Consider the following 24,460-nt stretch of genomic DNA (forward strand, 5'->3'; position numbering starts at 1 on the left):
AAAGAGAATGTGTTTGTAATTGCCTCTAAAGTACTCAAGTACATAAGAACTGCAGGAAGTCCAGATCTGGTCTTCTTTTACTCAAGCCAAGTCTGCAAATACGTTTGTGATATTTGGTGAAGCAAAGCAAAAGCCTAGGGACCAAATCAGGGGATGCTCCTTCTTTTTCTGAAGAAGATTAGATTAACTATTTCCCAATGCTTTACTCTTCAAAAGGGGTGTGCCAATAACCGAGGAGAGGATGGGTATATTAGCCTCAATAACTTGTCTCCCTCTGCTCCTGAAAGGGCAAAAAGGCATTAAAGGTTCTTGGGCAACCAATTCTTGGAGGCTGGATTGATTACCCATAAATGTATTTTTTATACCTGCTGCTCAGCCAGTGTGACTGTGGTGAGAGAATGTTGGTGAGTAGAATGTTGGTGAGTGTGTGAGTCAGTTGGTGGATGGGCTAAGCAGCAGGAAGGCTGACCCTGGTGGGGCTCTACGCTGTAACATCTTATCCTGAATAAACTTGCATGGAACCTACTTGGACCAGACCTACTTCTATTCACAGTATTAAAGTAAAATACTGAACCATGGGAAACCTCTTAGGGCCTCAGTGTGCCACCTGCCGTAATTTGTGTGCAGTTCCAAATTAATTGGTATGGTGGAAGTAGTCACCTCACTTACAAGTAGAATAGCATTTTGAGCCCCCAGAACTATGCACAAAATTTACTGGTATTTCGATTGGCAAATTGTTAGATGATTTAGGTTTGGACCACCTGCAGGCAGGTGTAGAAGAAGAATGCATGCAATCCATCCAGCAAGTGGGTGTTGCCCAAAACACTCCAGTTTTAATAATAATAACTGTTCCCATAGTGCACCAGTAATAGTTATTTGAGATAACTATAACTGCTGAATTTCTATGGTTTTGTGTGTGTGTAAAATAAGAACATAACTGTAACATCCCTGTAAGTGAAACCTTAGTTTTTTTAGTGAATTTCTAAGAGTTTCTTAATTCTATTTCCTAACTATAATGTCACTTCAACCTTTGTTTTTTCAGTGAGTTTCGAAAGTTTTTTTATGCTATTTCCTAACTATAACGTCCTGTGATATGATGCAGATTCACACAAGGGGCCTGTGCAAAGTGCTGTGGTGTGATTATATGAGGTTGGTGCAGAGTAGTAGATGCACAAGGCATAATTCTGATCTATTGCAATGTATTTTTCCAGACCTTTGGCACCATTCCAAGATGGCAGAAGCACATTGTCTGGATCTTAACACTAAGTTCAGTGACATTGTTTATTTTCAATATTTTCCCTGTGTGCATCTTTAAAGACCTTGTTATGTGTAAATGGAAACCAACCTATGATCAAGGCTGAATATCGACCAAGACGCATTGTTTTTTTTTCAATAAGACACCACTTTATTTGAAAATCCTGGACTGCATGAGTTTTTGCTGGCATATCTGGCAACATTTTTCTGATGAATAATATGGGGATTCCCCACAACCCTGCCACACATGGATAACATGGGGCCATGAGGAACTTCTATGTTGGGGCTTCTTGTTGAGGGCTTGAAGAAATTCTATCACATCAACCCCATCCTATTGGTACTCCATTGGCTCCCTTTTCTGGCCTGTACTATCTTTAAATAGGCTGCTTCATTTACCAAACCCTCATGATCAGCACCCCTGTTTATCTGGCAGACAGCTCACTGTCGCTGGTGGTTCTCAGCATACCAACAGTCACGTCTTCTTCAGACTATGAAGGCTAAAAAAGACAAAAGAAGGCAGCAGGCACTTTCTTCCTATGCAGCCAGGATCTGGAGTAACATTTCCATATCTATGATGCCACCCCAACACTGCTCCAATTTAGGGAAGAGTTGCGGACTCACCTCTGTAAAGACCACAACATCACAATGCAGTAACCATCCATAACCCATCATCCTCTCCAGAAATTCAATATACATGCACACACATATATACATACAAGCATGCCTGTATAAAATCTAACTCTTTTTTCTGAAACAACATTAGATATAGCACCTAGAAGAGCTAGAAGGCATTTGATTTATGGAGAAAACTCTGTTAAGCCCACATTCCAAATGAGACAACAGTAGAGGTAAAGAAATGTGTTACCTTGTGTGTGCCATTTGCATTCATTCCCACCATGGACTACGATGGCTGGTCTCATCGCTAGTGGTTGGTGACCCCTGATCTAAGGCTGCCTTTAGTGACCAAGTCTGCAATGCATCTCTTTTTCTCGGGCCTCCTGGGTCCCTGTTCTCCTTGCAAGCCTCCCGGCAGCAGTGGGCCATATATTTCCCTCTTCTCTCCTCTCTCTGGCTTTATAGAAGGCCTCTGTGAGGTCATGCAAAGATAAAGAAGCCCAGAGCCCTTTGGACCTTTCTCATGCAAAGAATAGGGTGTGGGGGGGTGCACCCTTGCAGTAGACATAATGAATACTGCACCTTTACATGAAGTTGCAGGCACCCTTATAACAAGTCTTACAAATTCTCTTCATGGTTAATAATTAAACATATGGATTGTTATTTTTAGTGGCTTTTCAATGTGGAGAGTTGACATTCCAGCAAGAGACTGCGGAGAAAAAGAAGGGGAACCTAGTTGAGAAAAAAACAGATTTTCAAGATGGGTCCATTGTAGTCTGTTCCTAGAACAACCACTGATATCGAAATCGATTAAATTTAGGTCACAGACACAAACAATACAGGCCTCTTTATTAGTGCGCCCTACAGTTAGAAAAACACAAATAATCGTAGATCCTAAAAGATTTTGTACATTTGTTAGGCAAGACAGCAATATCTTTCCTTTTGAGAGGTATTTTAATTAATGTAGATTCAAAGTTTTCAAATTGCATATATCCATGCCCATTTGGCTTATGGGTGAGAAGTTGCGCTAAAAAACTGCGATACTATGGGTGTTTTCTTTACTAGGAGCAGGCTTTCTGCGGGTGGCAACAACTTGTTGTATCATTGTCTGTGCTCCTAATTCATGCATGTGTTACTTCTTTCAAAACATGTCCCTTGATACCAACATCAGGAATTAGAATTCACTATTTGGGTGCAAACTCTTGGTTACACTCTAATTGGCATTTACACGCACTGGCATTGAGTGTATTGGAAGGAAATACTGTCTTCAAAATGGTGACTGATCACTAGTGAGTCTTCAGTCGACAGATTCTATTAACAGTGCTCTCGAGCGCTTGAACCCGGTCTGAAGACCGCACTGCCTCTGGATACATTGGGAGTTCCGCATGCGTTCAGGACTGCATCGGCACATTTGTATACTCGCGGGTGCTCGTTTGACCGCTCTGCCCTGAGACCACCCCCACTAGTGAGGGCATCGGCCTTCAACTACCAATCTGCTGGGAGACTACACACACTGATGATTTGGCTCTGATCAACAAGTGGGTCATTTACTCTATTGCAGGTGCCTCCAAAATGTTTCTGGGGCCTATTGCCTGCATACAAGGCCCTGCATTGCATAGTGATCTTCGGTGACCCACTAGACTCCTTGTGGGCCCAAATCTGCCACGCCACCCCAAAGACAAAATCTAATCACCAGTCCCCCACAGACTATTGACCTTGGCTCTAATTCATCTTGCTGTCTGAGGGTTAACAGCACTGAAACCCCATTTTGGGCTCCATTTGAATCTTGCCTGACTCAGGAAAGATTTTTTCCTCCTCAGCACCAAACCCTTCCCTCACCATAAAATCCCCTCCCTCCCTCCCTCAAAAATCCTTTACACCACACACAACCGTTGGATATCGCTCCCTCTCCGCTGCCATACACATAGACCTCTCTGCACCTCTAACCATCTCTCCCCGTCCGACCTCGCCGACCTATGCAACTCCTACCTTCCTAATGTACCAACCACAAACCCCCCACTCCCCTACGCCCCCATCCCGGTTATCATAGGGACAAATAGAACCCCCTCCTTCACTGCTTCCCCCAGACAACCGCCCCAACTCACGTCGATCCACTCGTGCCCACCCTCCATATACAACCCACACCACTGAAGTGCATGCTCATCAACTGCCGCTCCTCTGTTCTACACGCCATGGAAATTTCAGAAACAATCCTGAGTGAATCAATTGATGTTGCATTCCTCACAGAAACCTGGCTCAATGACCACTCAATGAGCATACTTGACCTACTCTCCCCTCCGGGATACTCTATTCTTAGAAACAATAGACCTGACAGAGTTGGAGGTGGGCTTGCCATTATCTTTAAAAATGAATTTCAGATATCCCTTGTCACTAACCTAGGCTACTCCTCCTGCGAATACCTGGAAGCTGAACTGTCAACTCAGAACTCCCTACCAATTCGCCTACACAACATTTATCGCCCCCCGGGACCACCACAGCCCTTCATTGAGGACTTATCTGAGCTCCTGACGAAATTCGCATTATCCAACTCTAAAAATCTCTTTCTTGGGGATCCTAACCTCCATTGGAACGATACCAATGACCCCACTATCTCCCTCCTCACTACTCTTCTTGAGATCAGGGAACTCAAACAACTTTGCTTATCCCCAACACACTCTAAAGGAGCCATACTTTACGTCATTCTGTCTAACGAAGATCTGACCTCCGTGACCAATATCATCCATATTGACTGGTCTGACCATCACCTTATACTGTTCACCATTGATACCTCAGCAAGCCTCCCTGCCTCTAAAGTCAACAGACATAAGAAATTGACCAGAAACCTAAATTGTGGCCCCAAACGCTCTCCAATCTAAACTCCAAGCTCAACTTCTTCTCATTCACCCCTCACCAAATGCGAATGAGCACACTGAACTCTTTAATAATGCTGTCACCGGTATTCTTGACCAACTGGCCCCGCCTAAACTCAAAAAACAAACGAACACCCACTCAAACTCTTGGTTTAATACCGAGATAAATAATGAAAGACAGACACTCAGGCTGTCGGAAAGAACCTGGAGACACCATCCCCCGCACTCCCAATATGACAGCCTCCTCAGCCAGATGTGAAGAAATTGCCCACTTCTTCTCGGAAAAATTGCCAAAATGTATCAATCCTTCCTACCCACACAACCACCCTCCAACTCGCTCCCTAACGACCCTTCTCACCCACCACTCTGCTACCCCCCCAACCACTCCAACCACTCCACTGGCCTCTCTCCTACCATATCGCCAGTTACCAACTCCCCTAACTTACAACTAAAGAACAATGCCTCCTTGCTCAACTTCCTCCCCGTCACTGAGCTAGAAGTCCTTAAAATAATTGGCAATCTTAAACCGTCCTCCCACATATAAGACCCTGTATCCTCTAACCTTGTCCCTACCCTTAAGCACATCATCGTCCCATTCTGGACCACAATCACCTCTCTCTCCACGGGCTGTGTCCCCACCTCCCTTCCACTTGGACAAATCTCGCCCATATTTAAAAACACCAATGCTGACCCTAAGAACCTAAACAATCTCTGCCCCATCCCTAATCTCCCCCTTCTCTCTAAGGTCCTTGAAAAATATGTCCTACTACAACTTGACAAACTCATCAAAAACTTCAACCTACTCGACCCCCTTCAATCTGCCTTCAGGAAAGGCTGCAGAACCGCATTGCTCAATGTCACAGATGACATCCATCAATCACTTGATAATGGCGAAACCTGCTTTCTTATCCTTCTTGATTTCTTCGCAGCGTTCGATACAGTCAACCATTCAGCCCTACTTAATGTTTTTAGGACTCATTTCGGCCTAATGGTACCGCCTACAAATGGTTCATCTCTTACCTTCAACACCGAGTTCAGCAAATCAAAATTCAAAATTGTCTCTCTAACCCACCTCCCGTCTCCCTTGGATTCCCCAAGGATATATTCTCTCTTCCTCCCTCTTTAACCTCTTTATGGAACCCCTCAACCTCATTCTTAAACAAGCAGGCATCAACTACCACCACTACACCGATGACACCCAAATCTATTACAAGATTAAAACTCATGCTGACATCTTACACATGAACAACACCCTTTCCAAGATCCACACCTGGTTCCATTCAAATCATCTGAAACTTAACCCTAATAAAACTGAAATAATTGTCTTCTCCCCTAAGAATAACCCTGTCCCCGTTCAATCATGGATTTCTGATCGTAATGCCCTCAACTGCTCACTCACACTGTCCAACTCCATCAAATCTCCTGGCATTTCTATCGACAAGACACTAACCTTTACATTCACATCAAAAACTCTGCCAAAGGAGCCCTCTTCACTCTCCGTCACCTCAAGAAAATTGAACCATTCATACCCACCGATGATTTTGAACTTGCAGTTCAGTCACTTGTTATTTCACGTATTAATTATTGTAACGCCATCCTAAACGGAATCCCCAAGGTCCACCTTGCTCAAATCAAAACTGTGCTCAACCTTGCAGCCAGGCTCATCACAGACTGCAAACACTTTGAACATATCTCCCCAGCTCTCAAATCTCTTAAATGGCTCCCTATCGAAGGCAGATCAGCTTACAAAACTGCCTGCATTACTCATAAAGCCCTCCACCAAAACACTCCGCAGTACCTCTCCAAGAAACTCCTCATCGCTGGCACCACTCGTTCTTTGAGAAGCACCAACACCCTCCTCCTAATCCCACCTCTGCATAAAAAGAAAAAGCCACACAATCTCGCTCCTTCTCTGGCAATGCCCCTACTATCTGGAATGCCCTCCCAAAAAACCTGCGCTGTAACCCCTCCTATTGCAGCTTCAAAAAAGACCTCAAAACCTACCTCCTCAACTACTATTGGGATCCTAACCTGTGCCCTACTCCTGATCTCTTATCACCATACCATATTTGTTCAGTAATATATGTGCCTCTTCCTGTACTCCACTTTACCTAATTACTTGAAATGTATAGCTCCAGCTCCTGTTTTATTCTATCTTAATTTGTATAATGCTCATGTTGTTTTTACTTTGTATATTTCACATTGTTGTTTCCTTACCTTTTTATATGCTTTTATACCATGTTTGCCTTATACTATCCTAATCATGTAAAGCTCACTGATACCTCTGGGTCTAGCCAGCGCTGTATAACACTTTTAAAATAAAAAAAATAAAAAAATAGATATACTGAGGAATATGGAGTAGACTTGTTAGCGTCACGCTACATCTGTTTCGCTTGACAATATTGTGCAAGTCGATATGTTGTAGTCGATGTTGTTGCAGGTCGATATTTAAAAGTCCATATTGTTGTCACGCACCTCTTTTAAAGGGTCCTTGATCATAATAATATTTATGTTCAATAAATCACATTTTCATAAATAGATGTTAAATTGTGAACTGAACAGCATGCCAATATCAAACAAGTGCACGTACTCTGAGGAAACTTGGGGGGGTTGTCATTGACGTCAGAGAGGGTGATGTTCACAGTTGTTGACCCCGACAATCCTCCAACTTGTCCGGCCATGTCTTTGGCTTGAATGACAACTGAGTAGTGTTCCTTTGCTTCTCTGTCCATGCTTGGCAATGCAGTCCGGATCACACCTGTGATGTGAAAACAAAATCAAAAGTTCCAAAATGTCATGAAGGAATTCTACTCAGTGAGCGCAAGCGGCATTAAAATCGATATATATAGTGATTAAAGGAAAATGTATGATCTTAAAATTATTTGAGTATATGTGGAAAGATAGCTAAACTCGGTTCAATGCACATCTGAATTACATGTTTATCAATCAACTTCTGCCTATTTCTAATCTTTAGAAATTCACATAAACATATACTTCAAAATGGTAAAGAAATCCATGCCAGTGCAATGCTCGATAAAGTATAAACACGTTTTGATGTAATTCAGTCTCTTTGAAACTGCACAAAAGCAATTTGACCTCGCTTTTCAATTCAGCATCTGCTTGATGCCATACGAAAGCAAATCACGTGACGCAACATAAATGGAGGCTACTGTATCATGGTATACAAAATGTTATTTTTGAGTTTTTACCAATTTGTTTCAATTTACAGCTAAGACACTTTCCTCAAACATGTATACTATGTGGGATAAGAGCAACAGAAACATTGTGAATTGAGAAATAAATTAGGAATTGGTGTTGGTCTTCCTAGAATAATTAATAATGTCAACGCCTTACAGACTGCCTGTGGTCTGCTGCTTTTACTTCTTATCGCCGATTGCAATGTAAGGACTATGGCAATGTGTAAATTATAAAATAGAGCTTAAATTATGTTTTTGAATGTTGTGTTATAATTATAAGAACAATCAATACGATGGTCATAATAATGATAAAAATAATATAATCAACTCAACTGTATTCACATTTAGTAAATGCATAAAAGTACAAATATTAAATATACAACACACAAAAATATGCAACAAAGCTGGTTTAGATGTTAAAAATATTAAATATATTTAAAAAAAATGGCCTTCTGCAACCTATACAACCTCTAGAAGCAAGGCACGTACTCAGGACACAGAAACAATTGCACTAAGACACTGCACATAGAGAGCTCCAAGAATCGTATTCAGTGGTTAAAAATTCAGGATAGAGCAACCCCACCTCTTTCTAATCTGTAAAACTGAATGCAAGAAGCTCACTGTCATAAAACATATGAAAGGAGTTTCCAAGGAGTTTATTACTGCAAGAGCTAGATCGTGCACAAGTTTTCTCAGCATAGGAATAATGCATATTTTTCTTCTCCGACTTATAAAATAGGCAAAAGAATAAAATGTGAGAAGTGGATTGGGTGGACCACCCATCACAGGGGCAAGGAGACAATTGATTAAGTGACTACACTTATACCAGGTAGCCGCCCTTTAAAGGGAAGATGTTCTGTCTCAACCTAGTCAGTAGGAAGCAGTGCATATTGTTAGAAACAAAGGAAAGATAGGAGGCATGTCCTCTTGCCACCAAGGGCAATGCCTGATAAGTTAATACTGTAGATTCGCATTGGTTTTGTTGCTACCTATCATGTTCCCACTTGGCAATAAAAAGATCTTTTGATCTCAATTTGGGAAACGACAAACAGTGAGATGGGGATTCGTACAAGAATGCTAAGCCCAGATCATTAAAAGTCCGCTTTACATATGCTAACCAAGGTATATTGGATGCACGGTGAAGAGTAACTATGGGGCATATTACCAAGAAGTGCGTTAGTAAACGCACAACGCACATCCCCATATCGCCGGCAATCGCTGGATTTCATCGCCGTTTTAGCGCGCAATTATCAATGCGCATCACGTAGGCGAATTGAAATCCGGCGATAGTCGGCGATATGGCACATTAGCACATGAAAACAAACGTTGTTTTCATGCGCTAATGTGTGCCTTGATAATATGGGGGGTGGAATCAGCGTTATGATCCACTCCCCCATGTTATCAATGCCCTAACACCTGGTCAGCCATTCCGCTTCACCGGACGGGACTCTGTGCAGCCCGCCCCCGAGATCCCATTGAGGACCAGCAGGACACAGACTGCAACACTCAGCAGCCGCCCCCTTGCCGCCAGCCTTTCCGGCCTGTATTATCGAAATCCCACTGCCTGGCATTTCGCCAGTGCTGATAAGATCAGCAGGACACGGACTGCAACACTCTGCAGCCGCCCCCTGCCGCCAGCCTTCCAGGCCTGTATTATCGAAATCCCACTGCCTGGCATTTCGCCAGTGCTGATAGGCCATCCATACTCAGCCAGGAACGCGTCTCTGACATCCTGCCCCTCAGCCTACCTCTCCACGAAAGCCTCATCAGGTTCTCCTTGTATCATATCAGGTGTACCACACCAACCACGAGGCTCCGGAAAAAGTCGCCGACGGCTCACCGCTGCTCGTTGAGTAGGCTTTCCATAAACAACTCAGGCAATAGCATTTTATGTAGTCCTGAAGATGATCCCAGTTTATTATTGGAGATAGGGATTGAAACGTCACGTCGACTGATGTAACAGTACTGCATCTTTCATTTGTACATTATGTATTGCGGTTACTGTTGGCTTGTGCTTACACAAGATTGCATTGTATTGTAAGCCACCTTTTGCTCCACTCTGTTTGCCTGTCATTTTCCCCATGTATTGTCTTTTCCCCTTTTTCACTTGGTACAGGCTTGTGCCCAGTTTTTGATTGGTTTTGTGCCTTACTTATCCTTGAATTTTCGCTTTATTCTCAAAATAAATATTCCTCTGTCCGGCTGGATATTGGAACAAAAAAGACATAGCTTTTATTTAAGTCTATGTTTATTGCCTTAAATCTCATTGATATAAGTTTAGGACCTTTGTTGTTTTGAAAATCCATCTAACACCTGGTCAGAGCAGACGTTGGGAGACCTGCGATGAACGAGTTTATCGCAGGTCTCCCTCTCCCAACGCCTGCCTAGGTAATAGGGTGTTCCTACCTCCAACCACATTTTACATGTGGTTGGATGTGGGAACGCCTACTTTGCATGTCATTAGCGATGTTAATTGCCGACATGCAAAGTGGGATTGCACCATATTTTCAAATGCCCTTGTTAATAGGGCTCTAGCAGTATCGCCGCTTTCTCTGCACAATTCGCCGAAAAAAGCGGCGATACTTGCCCTTGGTAATATGCCCCTATATTCCCATGCATCATTTGATTTAATTTAACAGAGTTCCTTTTCCAAATTGTTAGCCATAGTAAAAGCGGGCCAGTTTAATGGAATAAATTATAAAGGGGAGACCTAGCTCTTTATGAACAATTATATTCGAACAGGAGGCTGGGATTGACAGCAATCTTTATCCTCAACTTCCTGAAAACATCCACTTGTGCTGTACCCCAAATTGCAGCTCCATAGGAAGCTATGGATACTGATTTTGCCAGATAAATATCCACCATTTCCTTACTTGGTCTCTTTCCAAGACTAGAGGCGAATTTCCACAGCGCTGCTAATATTAATAATCATGGCAATTATTCAATTATTTCTTTATTTATAACATACTTTATTGGTAACTTCAAAGTTCTATAGTTTTAGATGAAATTTGGAGTGAAAATAGGGATTGAGCAAATTTTCTTCAACCATCTCAGACGTCATTGCATTCATGCAGTGGAACCTCTCTTTCATACAGGCAAATATATGGAATGTATTGTCGCATAAGCTGTTCATAATTCTTATTAATGGTATATTGTTCCCACAGTTATAAGTAAGGCTCCCTGTTTTCCGTTTTTACTGATTTTTGCAGATAAATACAGACAGAAAACATTTATTTTCTTGTCTGTATTTATTTTAAAATGTGGATAAAAACGGAATTTGGGTTGCTTTTTGAGTAATTCTAAATACTGTCTGCCATGACTGCCAGCCCAATAGCTGTGCGAATTGATAGTTAAGGGGGTTAAAAAGAAAGGAATTTTAGTAAAGAGGCGTTAACAGCAGTAGATATGCGCAAGGCTGATATTGTAATGTGCATATTTTCATATAGGTGCATTGATTTATCTTCTGCGGGTGTTCACAGCACTAAAACCTGGCAGGGATTCAAGCATGAGTGTATATTTACACGTTAAATAAATGTGGAAATCTACTAATGTCAGCTTAATTTTTCCACAAAACCCAAAATAAATATGGATAAGTACAGACCAAATTAGCAAAAAATAAATGTGGATAAATACAGACGGAAATGTAAAAAAAAAAATACCATAAAACTGGGAGCCCTAGTTATAAGTTATTAGGTTTTTCCGAGTTACTTAGACGTTCCATGATTATATAGATTCATGACACCGAGGGCTGCGTCGAAATAAGGTAATCGGGCTCTCATTAGGTGATTTGCTATATCCTTATTATGTACATAGATGGTGACAGGTCATCACATATTATTTGCATCTCTTTTGAGTCCTGGTGTGCTGGAGGAAGCTAGGCCGAAATTCGTACTCCCCTCCAGTGCCAGAAGGCGGGATTTCGACTTGTGCCCCTTTCCAGCGTTGGAGTGGTGTCTTGGCCTCCATTTGCACCCTCTTCAGCACTTGTGTGCCGGAGGCATCTGTACTGCTGTTCACAGGTTCTTATTTATGCGAGCCTACTTGGGTCTCATGCGTGTGAGGCGGATATGTTTGTAGGGATCACAGTGCTCTCTCTAAACACTTTACGATCTTCATGGGCTCTCTCCTCGTGTGAGCATGATTATGGAGCTGGGGCCTTACCACTGCCACATCACTACTCACTTGCAAAAAAGGTATTTCATTGATAATTAATGTAATAGAGATAATATTGTCTTCTGTAAATTACAATAATAATGATATAAGAGGAATACTAATACTACTGTTACTACTTCTACTACTAGCACTACTGGTACTACTACTTATAATAATATGAATAGCAATTCTTATTATTATTGATAATATGACTCATGGGAGCCTGCAATCCCTACATAAAAAAACAGTCACTAATCACCTTATTAACTTGAGTTGTCTGTAATAATAAAACGATGCAGCTGGTTAACTGTAATACGTTATTACAGTTGAGTTGTGACATCATAATCCATCCTGCCAGAGCCTTGGAGTGCCATGACTTCAAAATTAACTCAGCCTTTGGCCTTGCTCCTCTGCATCGTCACAGAAGGGGCTTGCAATATTCTTATAATGTGTGGCAGGAGGTACTTTATTCCTTCCCTTATTGTTATTATTATTGTTATTGTGATTATGCTTCATTGGAGCTTAAAATCCCTGCATAAAAAAAACTCCAATTACCTTATCAAAGATGATTTGCAACATATCGAGTAGTCTGTAGTAATTGAATGACCTAGCTGCTTAACTGTGATAAGTTATTAAAGTTCGGTTGTGACATCATAATGTATCCTACCAGAGACGTGAAGTCCCATAAAATTGTAAATGAGCTCAGCCTTTGGTTTTGTTCCTCTGTATGGTCACAGAAGGTGACTTGCAATATTCTTATAATGGATGTATGATGTTACAACGCATACTTTTACATCGCATGCCTTTACAACACGGTTTTTACATCGCATACCAGTACAACGCATAGCGCTTTTGGGTGCTGGATAGTGAATAGTGAATAGTTTAATTTACTATTCCAACTCCAGTCCCCGTGGACACTAGGGAAGGTTATTGGATAGTAAATTAACCTATTCCCTATCCTAGAGCGCCCCCTAGCGCAATGTGTTGTAATGGCTTGCGTTGTAATGACCGCGGTGTAATGGTAGTGCGTTGTAAAAGTTTTGTTGTAAGTGATGTTTCCCTCTTATAATGTGTGGTAGGATGTAATGTATCTGGTATTGTTATTGCTATTATTATTCTTAGTATTGTTGTTATTATTTAATCTGATCTTCCCTTAATCAGAATAGAGAAATGTGTTATTTGTTGTCAAGCTTCTAATGGCACTCTCATGTTCCTCTTTGCAACGAAGGGCATGAAAATAACTTAGAGCATCCTGGCTCAAACCCACATGTTTCATTTTCAGTCTGAGAGAAGAGATTCAGTGCTGTCTGACAGTATCTTTCTGAGAGTTTAAACTATCACGATCTATAATCCACAATCAGCCATGGGCATGCACAGACCCACAGCTAAGGAGAGGGTGGCATTTGGCAACACAAAAGCCCCATCTTTATTCCCTAGTATCCTCAGCTCTGTGGAGGCACAGAAGTGGATGAAGCAGATTGAAGAAATGGCACACCTCAGTTCCACTCACCTTTTACCTCTGGTCTGTAGAGCCCTGGGGAGAAGATGGATCTACATCTGCCAGAGCTCTGGTGTCAAGATTAGTTGTTCACTGCGCTGCTTTCAAATAAGTGCAAAATAAAACTAGTTTTTTACTGTTCTTAAGTCAGAGCAATGAATGACTGTATTTATGAATCTGTTGTTTATGCTAGAGCCTTCCAGTAGTGTAATGGTACATAGTACTATCAAGGAAAGGTACATTGATGGGCTAATATCTATATTTTGTCCATATTCTAATTTTCGCCCAATGTCTTGTAATTGGTTTTGTTATGTCCTGAACTAGGAAAATTGTTTTTGCAGTTGTCTGATTTCATCTTTACTTCTGCTACATGGTCTTCTTTGGGTCCCCTTCAAGTCTTCTTTATTCTGATGCATGTTGGATAGCAAGTTCAAGAACATTTTATCATACCTCTTGTAAGAAATTAGATTATTAGTGAAGAATGTGAGTCCTACACAAAACAAGGAGTCTGCAACTATCATTTTACTTGGTGCCAAGTACTGCATTGTAGGACTTGATTCTCTCAGGGTAGCGAAGCTAGGCAGTCCAAGCACTAGTTTAGTGAGGTGGTGTGGTCTATGAACCTCAACTCCCTGGTATGGAACAACTACACTCAATAACATTTTGTGCAGTCAGTGCCTTTTCTTTTAAAAAGAAAAAATACTTTTAAGACACACATGCATTAAATTACAGATATTCACAATCAGGTAGATGGAACAACAGTTGGTAACACCCTCATATCACGTGACATCCTTATGTGCCCCAAACCCTATAACCACAACACCCCACCTATACTAGATATAACTTCAGAATATATGATGCTGTTCTAGTAGTTAAGGCAGGCGTGCTGACTTTTTTAGGATGTCACCACATTGGTAAAATTAGCAAAAGTTATATTTCTTCATTGCAGCACCATTGAAGTCAATGAGGGTAGTACCCATATTCTGTAGCATTCTTTGACTTGTAAACCATCAACATAAGGAGTAAAGCATTAAATCACTAACAAGTCTCTTTCTTACTTTTACTCTGCTGCTGATGAGACTTTAAGACAAGCCAATAGAGTTATTGAAGCCTGGTTCTTACAGAGCCTATGTACAAGTCACAGGCTCCAGAGAGCTTTAAAACCATGTAAAACCACTCCAGAGGTCATGCCTAGGACTCTCTTAGAGGCTTAGGGCATTGTTTAGGGACAATCTTTGTGGGAGCCACAGCACCCTCACCATTCCCCCTCAACACTTGCAGAGTTTGTTGGTTGTGCCTCTGCCCATTCTGGGACACTACAAAGAAAGAACACTTTGCAAAGTAGGCCCACATAGGGGCCTATTAGGCGCTCCTTCATCTGATTCCTGACGTTTGATAAGTGGCTTCACTGCTTTTGAAACTAGACTTTTTTCCCTTTTTTGACACTCTCTGTGTGGCATTTGCTGATACCTCTGTCCTGGGCAGAGGCCTTCACTAGAAGCTGTGGGGATGATGTCCAATGACCCAGCAGCCCCAGTCTGCTTCCATGTGTGTGGAACTCTGTATGTGGTGCGCTGGTGCCATCTTTGCTCACAAAATCACAACTCCTCAGCTTTTTCCTATTAATGGGAGCCTGCTTATGGGGCACAGGCAGGGAAGTTGTAGGTCAGCTCCCTGCCTCTCCACAGGCACAGGGGCAAGCAACATGTGTGCCCAATAGTCTCCACTGTAGTCCTAGGGGATAGTGTCCCAGGGAGCCTCTTTTTTTATGCTGGCCCCTGGGAAGATTAGCCCCTCCTCCTGGGAAGGTAGTGTGCTGGTAGAGATCCCCAGGCACAGCACACCCCCTAGCTCAAAAGGGAAGAGTATAGTATTGCACTGGCCCCAGGAGCTTGGCACTCTCCAAGGGAATTTTAACATCTGGCTGTGGTGCACTACTCTTTCCTTTTCGTGCTCATTCTCACCAGGGAACAGAACATTAAAATGCCATTATCACTGGCCCCATTAGGACTAACTTGCTGATCTTGGGCTTGTTTTACTCCTGGTGGCCAGTCTTGTCACCAGAATCATTTCCCTAGGCATGCTGGCCTCCTTGGGTAACTTTCATTTGGAGATGTACTGTCCAACACCCAGGACCAGATATGTTCTCTGCCTGGACATCTCAAGCTCTCTCCTGATGGAGGGGCATCTCCCACAGCTCCTCTGCAACCATCCAACAGAACACCCCCACACAACCCAGGTCTCACATCCTCCTGGCTAGCTGTGGGGTATATGTGTGTGAGGAAGTCACGTTTTCATCAACGGACATCCCAGGGAAACCACCAAGGGTCCCACAGTATGGTAAATCCCACAGTTGGTCCCCAGGGGCACAAGGCCCTGGGGAGATCTATCCTAGACCGGGGAAAGCAGCTGGAGTTAAAGTGCTTGAGTCCATCCTTGCAGGGGAATTAGGTGGCTTTTCCTTCCAGCTGGACATTCTTTTGCCATCATCATTCTCAGGAGCAGTGTGTTCTCATCTGTCTCTCCCTTGTGCAAGGGTTTTTAAGCGAGGGTAAAAAGTTCCATAAAGCAGGTACCTCTGGCAACTACCATGGTTCCCCATCACCACACCATTCCTCTTTCAACCCTCCTGCACAACATGCTGGGATTATCTAATATTATTTAATCCAGGCCATATTATGCTTGATGCACTTGCCCTGCTGCATGAATCAATCTGAGGATACTAACTTAATTTGTAGCCAATTTCAAAAGCCTTTTGCTTTTACAGAACGTTTTTAAATTTTACATTTTGCCTCTTTATTTATATAAACTTTATTAATTTGTTAATTTATGATTTTCAAAGCAGTTGTGGATCCCCTGAGTAGGCTTCACAGACAACAGGTGTCCTTTGACCACAGTTTCAGAAACACTGGCTTATGACATACTACACATGAAAGCATAGGGATGCAAACAAACAATGACCTGAGCCGATAACTGAATCAATGTGTATTTTGCTACTGTTTAATTGTGTGAACTGTTTTCACTGCCTCTCTGTAGGTGTGTTCTGCTTTTAAGTATGTAGTTTGGGGATCACACTATGAAGCTATTGGCAATAATAGGTAAATAAATAAATAAATACATGAATAAATGCATGAGAAGTTAAATTGCTGAGCACATGTGAGCAATGTCCGTTCCTGGCTGGATTTTACCTTTGGAGATGAAGTTCCAAGTCCTCACATGTGGGGTGTTTATTCTAGAATATTTCACCTTTGGGCAGAAGGTGTATTCGTGTTTTGTTCGATAGATAAAAGGCGATTGCTGCATGCCCCAGGTTCTGAATGCACAAAAAAGCAATATTTCTATGCTCGCAATTGAATTCTTTCATAGATGAAGTGACCTAATGTTGAGTAATTAACATCATTCATCTTCCAAATCCCTGCCACCCTGTGACTCTAGGAAAAACAGAACAAGGTGGCTGGACAGGATTATTCGTGAAACAATTCCCCAGACACACAGTCAATCTGTACCATGTGACCACTGGATTTAATTTTCCAAACAAGTTTATTTGTCTTTTTTACATTTATCAGCAATTTTTTGAAACACAAGCACAAACAAAACCACTGTCAATTCAAAAGGTTCATATATACAGTATCTACAAATGCACACATTTACTAAATTTACAACAAAGAATCAAACAAAAAATTGGTTAGACACACCAAAAGACAATCACATATGTATAATAATTCAAATAAATTGCAATTATATACAGTGCAGAGATTAGTCCATAAGCAAACAAACGGGCACCAGTCCTAGAGATTGAAAAAACCAAGTGACAGGCGGGGTTGAGATCGAAAACAAGCCTGCCTGTCAACGAAAGCCTGTGGTGTAATGTTAAATAGGGTTGCGAGGCTAGGATACAGAGTGGTGGTATGATTTACATCCTAGCGGCACCCTTTGTTGTAGCCACAGGGTGGTATTGTCGACGCGTTTCGAACCTAAGTATTCAAGGTTCTCTTCAGGACAGGGACTGGGAAACAGATTCTGCAAAAAAGTACAGAATTTGGTGTCAGACGTACATTAACGTACTGTAGAATGCCTACTCAGACTCCGTGAGAAGTAGAAAATATTTACCTGCACGCGGGCACAAAGATTGCCGTGGCGTAGGTATATCGTGTTCACACCTAGAAGACATATGTAAAGGTGCTCAGTGCACGGGGATTAAAAGGGTCGCACTAGGAAAGGCAAACGGTCTGTCCTAAGTATGAATCATACCTGCAATAGGCGCAGAGCAGTTCTTAAGGCGTGGTGTCAGGCTTCAGAATATGTATCTCTCTAGGCATGGGTGCACAGCACAACACCCCCCCAAAACGCCAAAATCGAATTGCGCGAGGTTCCATAGACGACGTGTGGTGTGTATGGAACGGGACACCAGCACAACTTGAGGAGTTCCACGTGTGGTTGAATAATAGGAGTCCAGATATAAAATTCAGCCTGACGCACAATGAGAAGTCCTTACCATTTCTTGATGTTGAGATATCTGTGAGAAATGATGTGCTCACATGCTCACTTTACCAGAAGAAAACTGACAAGAAAAATGCCTTGCATTATAAGAGCTACCACCCGCGGAGTTTAAGAGACAATCTCCCCTATGGACAGTATCTCCGGGTGAGACGGAACTGTTCCACCATTCAACAGTTCGAGTTACATGGACAAGGACTGACTGCGAAATTACAGGAACGTGGATACCCTCGCAAGCTCCTAAAACACTCTATGAAGAGAGCGAGATGGACACCAAGGGAACATCTTCTTGAGAAGAGACTGAGACCGACGACGGAAAGGATGGTCTGTGTGTCTACTTTTGGTCCCCATACCAATCAGCTCCAAAAAATAATCAGAAAAAGCTGGCATTTGGTGCAGGAAATAATGCCTGATATAGGCACACCACTCTTTGCCTTAAAAAAGAACAGGAGTATTGGCCAAATGATTACATCGACCCGCCCTCCTCCAAAAAAGGATTCACAAGGTACGATTTTTGGAGCCAATCCAGTTTTGGGCCATCGGAAGTGCGGGACATGCTCGGTCTGTAACCTAACAATAGAAGGTTCCCTGTTCACAGATGGCAAAAAGTTCTGGCGACACAATGAACACACGAACTGTAAGACAAAATACACTGTGTATGCCATCCAGTGTCCGTGTAAAAAACTGTACATAGGTAAAACCATGCAGGAGGTCCGCCAAAGAATTATTCAACACCGCTCACGGATCAATAACAAGATCTTGACTGCTCCTCTTGTCTCTCATTTCTTGCAACAGAAACATTCCAGCCAGGATATAAGATGGACTGTCCTGGCGGTGATCAGGGGTGGCAGTGGAGATCCTGACCTTCGCCTTTCCCAAAAAGAGGCGTATCTCATCCTGAAGTTCGATACATCCAATTCTGGATTGAACGAGATGTCTGAAAACTGTCAATTTATGAATCCGCCTCTGATGTTGTCCAGTTTGGCTGTGCTGCACTACCATAACTTTCGCTGTGTACTTATTTTCTATTTCTTACTCACTTTTTTTAACAATATCCATTGAGTCGCATAAGGTCTAGTATTGAGTCACCTTGTATTTTGAGTCATGGCGGTGTCTATGGTTGCAATGCAATTATTGCTGTTCAGAACTCTGAACTGTACAATGAATTCAGAATTCTTATGTGCTAGACGGGTATATTGGCATGTACTACTGTAGTGAAAACAACGTGTATGAGGATGTGTAGTGATATTGTGTAAATATTGCTCATTTAGACTGATGAAAATGTCTTTTTTAGAGTGGCCTTGTAAATATGCCCATGCGCGGGGAGGAATGTCGCGTTTGGATGAGTATATGTATATGCATCACGTTGGGGAAAACAAGGGATATGATGAAATAGAGTGCTATTGTGTAAATGTTTTACAACAAGGGGTGGTGATGGACAGAGTCTCTGAATTAAGCAGAGTACTCTCACCCAGTCAAGAGATCAGGGCTAGATCCAACACCGTTTTTTAGCTCATTGCACCATCCCAGTTTCAGAACCTGGCTATATGCAAATTAGTCTGTCCCTGGCCCAGTGCATCATGGGAACAGGGCAGACCAGACTACAAAAGCCAATTCTTACACTGGGAAGGAAACAAGCTTCCGGGGACCGGTTTCTGCCATTTCAGGCGTCTTCGGCCCGGCTTGCTTGAATCCTGATGGTACAATGAGCAAGGGACTCACATCTGAGTATACCCTTCCACGCTTAGGGTGGACAAAATAATTTACAACATCATCACCACCCCCTTTTCTGAATCGTTTTTGGCCACTATAGGTGTGGCAGGGTATACTCAGACATGAGTCCCTTGCTCACTGCTCCATCAGGATTCAAGCAAGCCGGGCCGACGACGGCTGTAATGCTAGAAACCGGTCCCCGGAAGCTTGTCTCCTTTCTGGTGAAGAATTGGCTTGGTAGTTTGGTCTGCCCTGTTCCCATGATGCACTGGGCCAGGGACAGACTAATTTGCATATAGCCAGGTTCTGAGCTGGGATGGGGCAGTGAGCTAAATAACGGTGATGGATCAAGCCCTGATCTTTGGACTGGGTAAGAGTGGTCTGCTTAATTCAGACACTCTGTTCATCACCACCCCCTTTTCTGAATCGTTTTTGGCCACTATAGGTGTGGCAGGGTATACTCAGACATGAGTCCCTTGCTCACTGCTCCATCAGGATTCAAGCAAGCCGGGCCGACGACGGCTGTAATGCTAGAAACCGGTCCCCGGAAGCTTGTCTCCTTTCTGGTGAAGAATTGGCTTGGTAGTTTGGTCTGCCCTGTTCCCATGATGCACTGGGCCAGGGACAGACTAATTTGCATATAGCCAGGTTCTGAGCTGGGATGGGGCAGTGAGCTAAATAACGGTGATGGATCAAGCCCTGATCTTTGGACTGGGTAAGAGTGGTCTGCTTAATTCAGACACTCTGTTCATCACCACCCCCTTTTCTGAATCGATTGTGTAAATGTGGCTCATTGTATTGACCTTGTAAATATGCCCACGTGCGGGGAGGAATGTCATGTAAATCAGTTGAGCAAGCAGTTGAATTACGAAATGGCGATGCTTCTGGCAGGCCTCCAAGCATAATATCAGCCGAAATGCTAGTCTTCAGTTTCCTCAAAACTACAGATCCCAGCATTCCTCAGGGGCATCACTGTTACTGTAAACCGGATCCAAATTACCTACTGGTGTCCAGGCGCCCCATCTACAAACTGCACGCCTGTAGAATTATGAAATTGCGAGGCTTTTGGCAGGCTTCCATGTACAATATCAGCCGACATGCTAGTCTTCAGTGTTCTCATAACTACAGATCCCAGCATTCCTTAGGGGCTTCACTCCGTTTTTTGACCACACCCCCTGTTACTGTGAACTTGATTCAAAATACCTACTGGTGTCCCGGAGCTCCACCTACAGACAGCTTGTCCCTGGGAGAGAGTGAGGAACACGGACCTTACTGTGGCTTGATTACTTCATTCAGAAAAGTAAGCATTGCTATGCGCAGCGGTTTGTAACTACAGATCCCAGCATTCCTTAGGGGCTTCACTCCGTTTTTTGACCACACCCCCTGTTACTGTGAACTTGATTCAAAATACCTACTGGTGTCCCGGCGCTCCACCTACAGACAGCTTGTCCCTGGGAGAGAGTGAGGAACACGGACCTTACTGTGGCTTGATTACTTCATTCAGAAAAGTAAGCATTGCTATGCGCAGCGGTTTGTAACCAGCTCCGCTGCTGCCTTTTGACCCTGGCGCTCACAAAGGGTTTCTCTTTTTTCAGCGGGCCAATTTTAACTGCCGGCCTGAACTGAGGCCAGTGACCGGCCGCTTCCCTCCCCGTGGTCTGCATAGCCAGGTAGGAACCTCGCGCAATTCGATTTTGGCGTTTTGGGGGGGTGTTGTGCTGTGCACCCATGCCTAGAGAGATACATATTCCATACATGATTTTGTATCATCCATTTAGACCTACACGCGCAAAAATAATGTGAGCCGCCCTGATACCCGCAAGCTTCTGAAGCCTGACACCACGCCTTAAGAACTGCTCTGCGCCTATTGCAGGTATGATTCATACTTAGGACAGACCGTTTGCCTTTCCTAGTGCGACCCTTTTAATCCCCGTGCACTGAGCACCTTTACATATGTCTTCTAGGTGTGAACACGATATACCTACGCCACGGCAATCTTTGTGCCCGCGTGCAGGTAAATATTTTCTACTTCTCACGGAGTCTGAGTAGGCATTCTACAGTACGTTAATGTACGTCTGACACCAAATTCTGTACTTTTTTGCAGAATCTGTTTCCCAGTCCCTGTCCTGAAGAGAACCTTGAATACTTAGGTTCGAAACGCGTCGACAATACCACCCTGTGGCTACAACAAAGGGTGCCGCTAGGATGTAAATCATACCACCACTCTGTATCCTAGCCTCGCAACCCTATTTAACATTACACCACAGGCTTTCGTTGACAGGCAGGCTTGTTTTCGATCTCAACCCCGCCTGTCACTTGGTTTTTTCAATCTCTAGGACTGGTGCCCGTTTGTTTGCTTATGGACTAATCTCTGCACTGTATATAATTGCAATTTATTTGAATTATTATACATATGTGATTGTCTTTTGGTGTGTCTAACCAATTTTTTGTTTGATTCTTTGTTGTGAATTTGTAAATGTGTGCATTTGTAGATACTGTATATATGAACCTTTTGAATTGACAGTGGTTTTGTTTGTGCTTGTGTTTCAAAAAATTGCTGATTAATGTAAAAAAGAAAAATAAACTTGTTTGGAAAATTAAATCCAGTGGTCACATGGTACAGATTGACTGTGTGTCTGGGGAATTGTTTCACGAATAATCCTGTCCAGCCACCTTGTTCTGTTTTTCCTATTGTTGAGATCCGGGTTGGTCAGATGTAGGATCCGATACCTTTACTGTTTCACACCCTGTGACTCTAGGCATATCAAACAGGGCAACCTGCTGGACCACACAAAATTAAAATTGTGCTTTCACCGCCGATAATTTATATTCTTGTTTCACGCCTAACATTTTCAATAATGCCAATGACACTCATATTTTGGTCTGGCTAGACGTTGGTATTTCTTCCATCTCAGCCCACTTTCCTCAAATTCCTCAGGGTAGTTGTCTTTTGCATGAGCTCCTCCTACCCATCTCTCCAATTCAGATCCAAGAAGATTGAGTGCCTCACTTTGGGAGGTGCCCTTTCCCCAAGGGCACACTCGCATTGGCCTGCCTCCATGAGTGCTCCTATAGTTATAGAAATAGTTATCTCAGGAAACTAAAAAATTTAGCTCTAAGGTAACCATAACTTTCACCCCCGCCAGTCACAGTTTTCTCATCAATATGTCTATTGCAAATGTTGCAGTGATATTATCAATGATGTCATAGAAGATTTCATGACTGATGTAGTATGTGGGGTAATTAGCAGTGCATGCAGAGTGTGTGAGTTATACTTTCCTTAGGGCACAAGTTATAGTTCCTTTAGATAACTATAATTATAACTATAACTGCTGAACTTTTATGGTTTTTGTGTGTGAAATTTGTACCGAACTATAACGTCCCTGAAACGTTTTTTTAGTGAATTTCTAAGGTCCTTTTAATTCTAGCACCTAACTATATCGCACTGTAACCTTTTTTTTTCAGTGAATTGCTAAGTTTTATAAGGTGATTTCCTAACTATAATGTCTCTGTAGCCATTGTTTTTTTCAGTGAATTTCAATATTTTTTTAAAGGAAAAGTAATACTTAATTACCATACTTCAATCCAACTGCCGCCATGTACACTTTCAGCTGTGAGTGGAAGGGGATTGGCTGCAGAGCCTGGCCTGCATCCAGACTCTGTGGCCAAACCCCCTCATGCAATCAATCCAATGCTACACACAGCCTTTGGTCATGCACGTGGGGGGTTGGCCACAATCCCTGGCCTGACCCATACGCCGGGGCTTGGCACCATATTTAATGGGGAGGGGGCATGCAGCTCCCATTCCAGGTCAATTTCGGCCCTAGGGACACCATTGAAGATAGAAAAGGGGAAGTGGCCCGGCGCATTTTTGGGTAAGAAGAGCACATGGCCCCCTGACCGATTTTGGGACCTGGGACCCCGTATCCAGAGGCCAGGGCATTTTCTTAGAGGGGGCACATGGAACCCATCCCTGGACCAATTTTAGCCCCGGTACCCCATTTCCAGGGACCTGCTACTATATCTATGGTTTTTCACATAACTTTAATTGGTGATTCTTGGAGTGCACAGGCCAAAGTTCAACTCTATCTTTTAGATAATGTGACAACTCCTAGAGTTCTCACTGCTCTCTGAACTGAATCCTGAACAAACGTTTCATATGTAGGGGGGCAACTATATATTCTTATTCTTTTTCAATGGTCATTCAATTTAGAAGCTGTAATCACTCTTCTTACCCTTTCTAATCATGTACACATAGGGGTACATGCATCAACATCTGAAATTGCGATTACCAAATAGCGATTTTTAAGGAATCACTATTTGGTAATCGTAAATGCCTATGCATGTAGGAATCACAATAAGAGTTGCGATTCCTTAACTTTAGCTAATAGCAATTCGGAAATTGCAAATCACTATTAGCTAATGTGACCCCATTCATTCCTATGGGCCTATAGGCCCATAGGAATGAATGGTAATGCATGAATGGTAATGCATGAATGAATGAATGGTAATGCATTTGCAAATTGCTATTAGCAAATTAGTAATTGCAAATTGAGAATGCAAAGACTAGGGCATCTGGGGGCCTAAGGCCCCCTTGAAGCACCCCCCAAAAAAGGTAAGTGTGCGCATGTGAAGCATAGACATCCCCTAATACAAAGCACACC

The 24,460-nt window shown here is 42.8% G+C and overlaps 1 protein-coding gene across 1 annotated transcript in view; it reads right to left on the reverse strand.

The window, feature by feature from the left end:
• Positions 1 to 24,460, reverse strand: part of CDH18 (cadherin 18) — a 2,258,828-nt gene that overhangs the window by 871,598 nt on the left and 1,362,770 nt on the right. Inside the window, exon 7 of the mRNA XM_078687769.1 lies at positions 7,330 to 7,497. Coding sequence (XP_078543895.1) covers positions 7,330 to 7,497 — 168 coding nt within the window. The remainder of the gene's footprint in view (positions 1 to 7,329; positions 7,498 to 24,460) is intronic.

Source organism: Lissotriton helveticus, chromosome 4_1 (assembly GCF_964261635.1).
Source record: "Lissotriton helveticus chromosome 4_1, aLisHel1.1, whole genome shotgun sequence".
In the NCBI taxonomy this organism is placed as follows: Eukaryota; Metazoa; Chordata; class Amphibia; order Caudata; family Salamandridae; genus Lissotriton; species Lissotriton helveticus.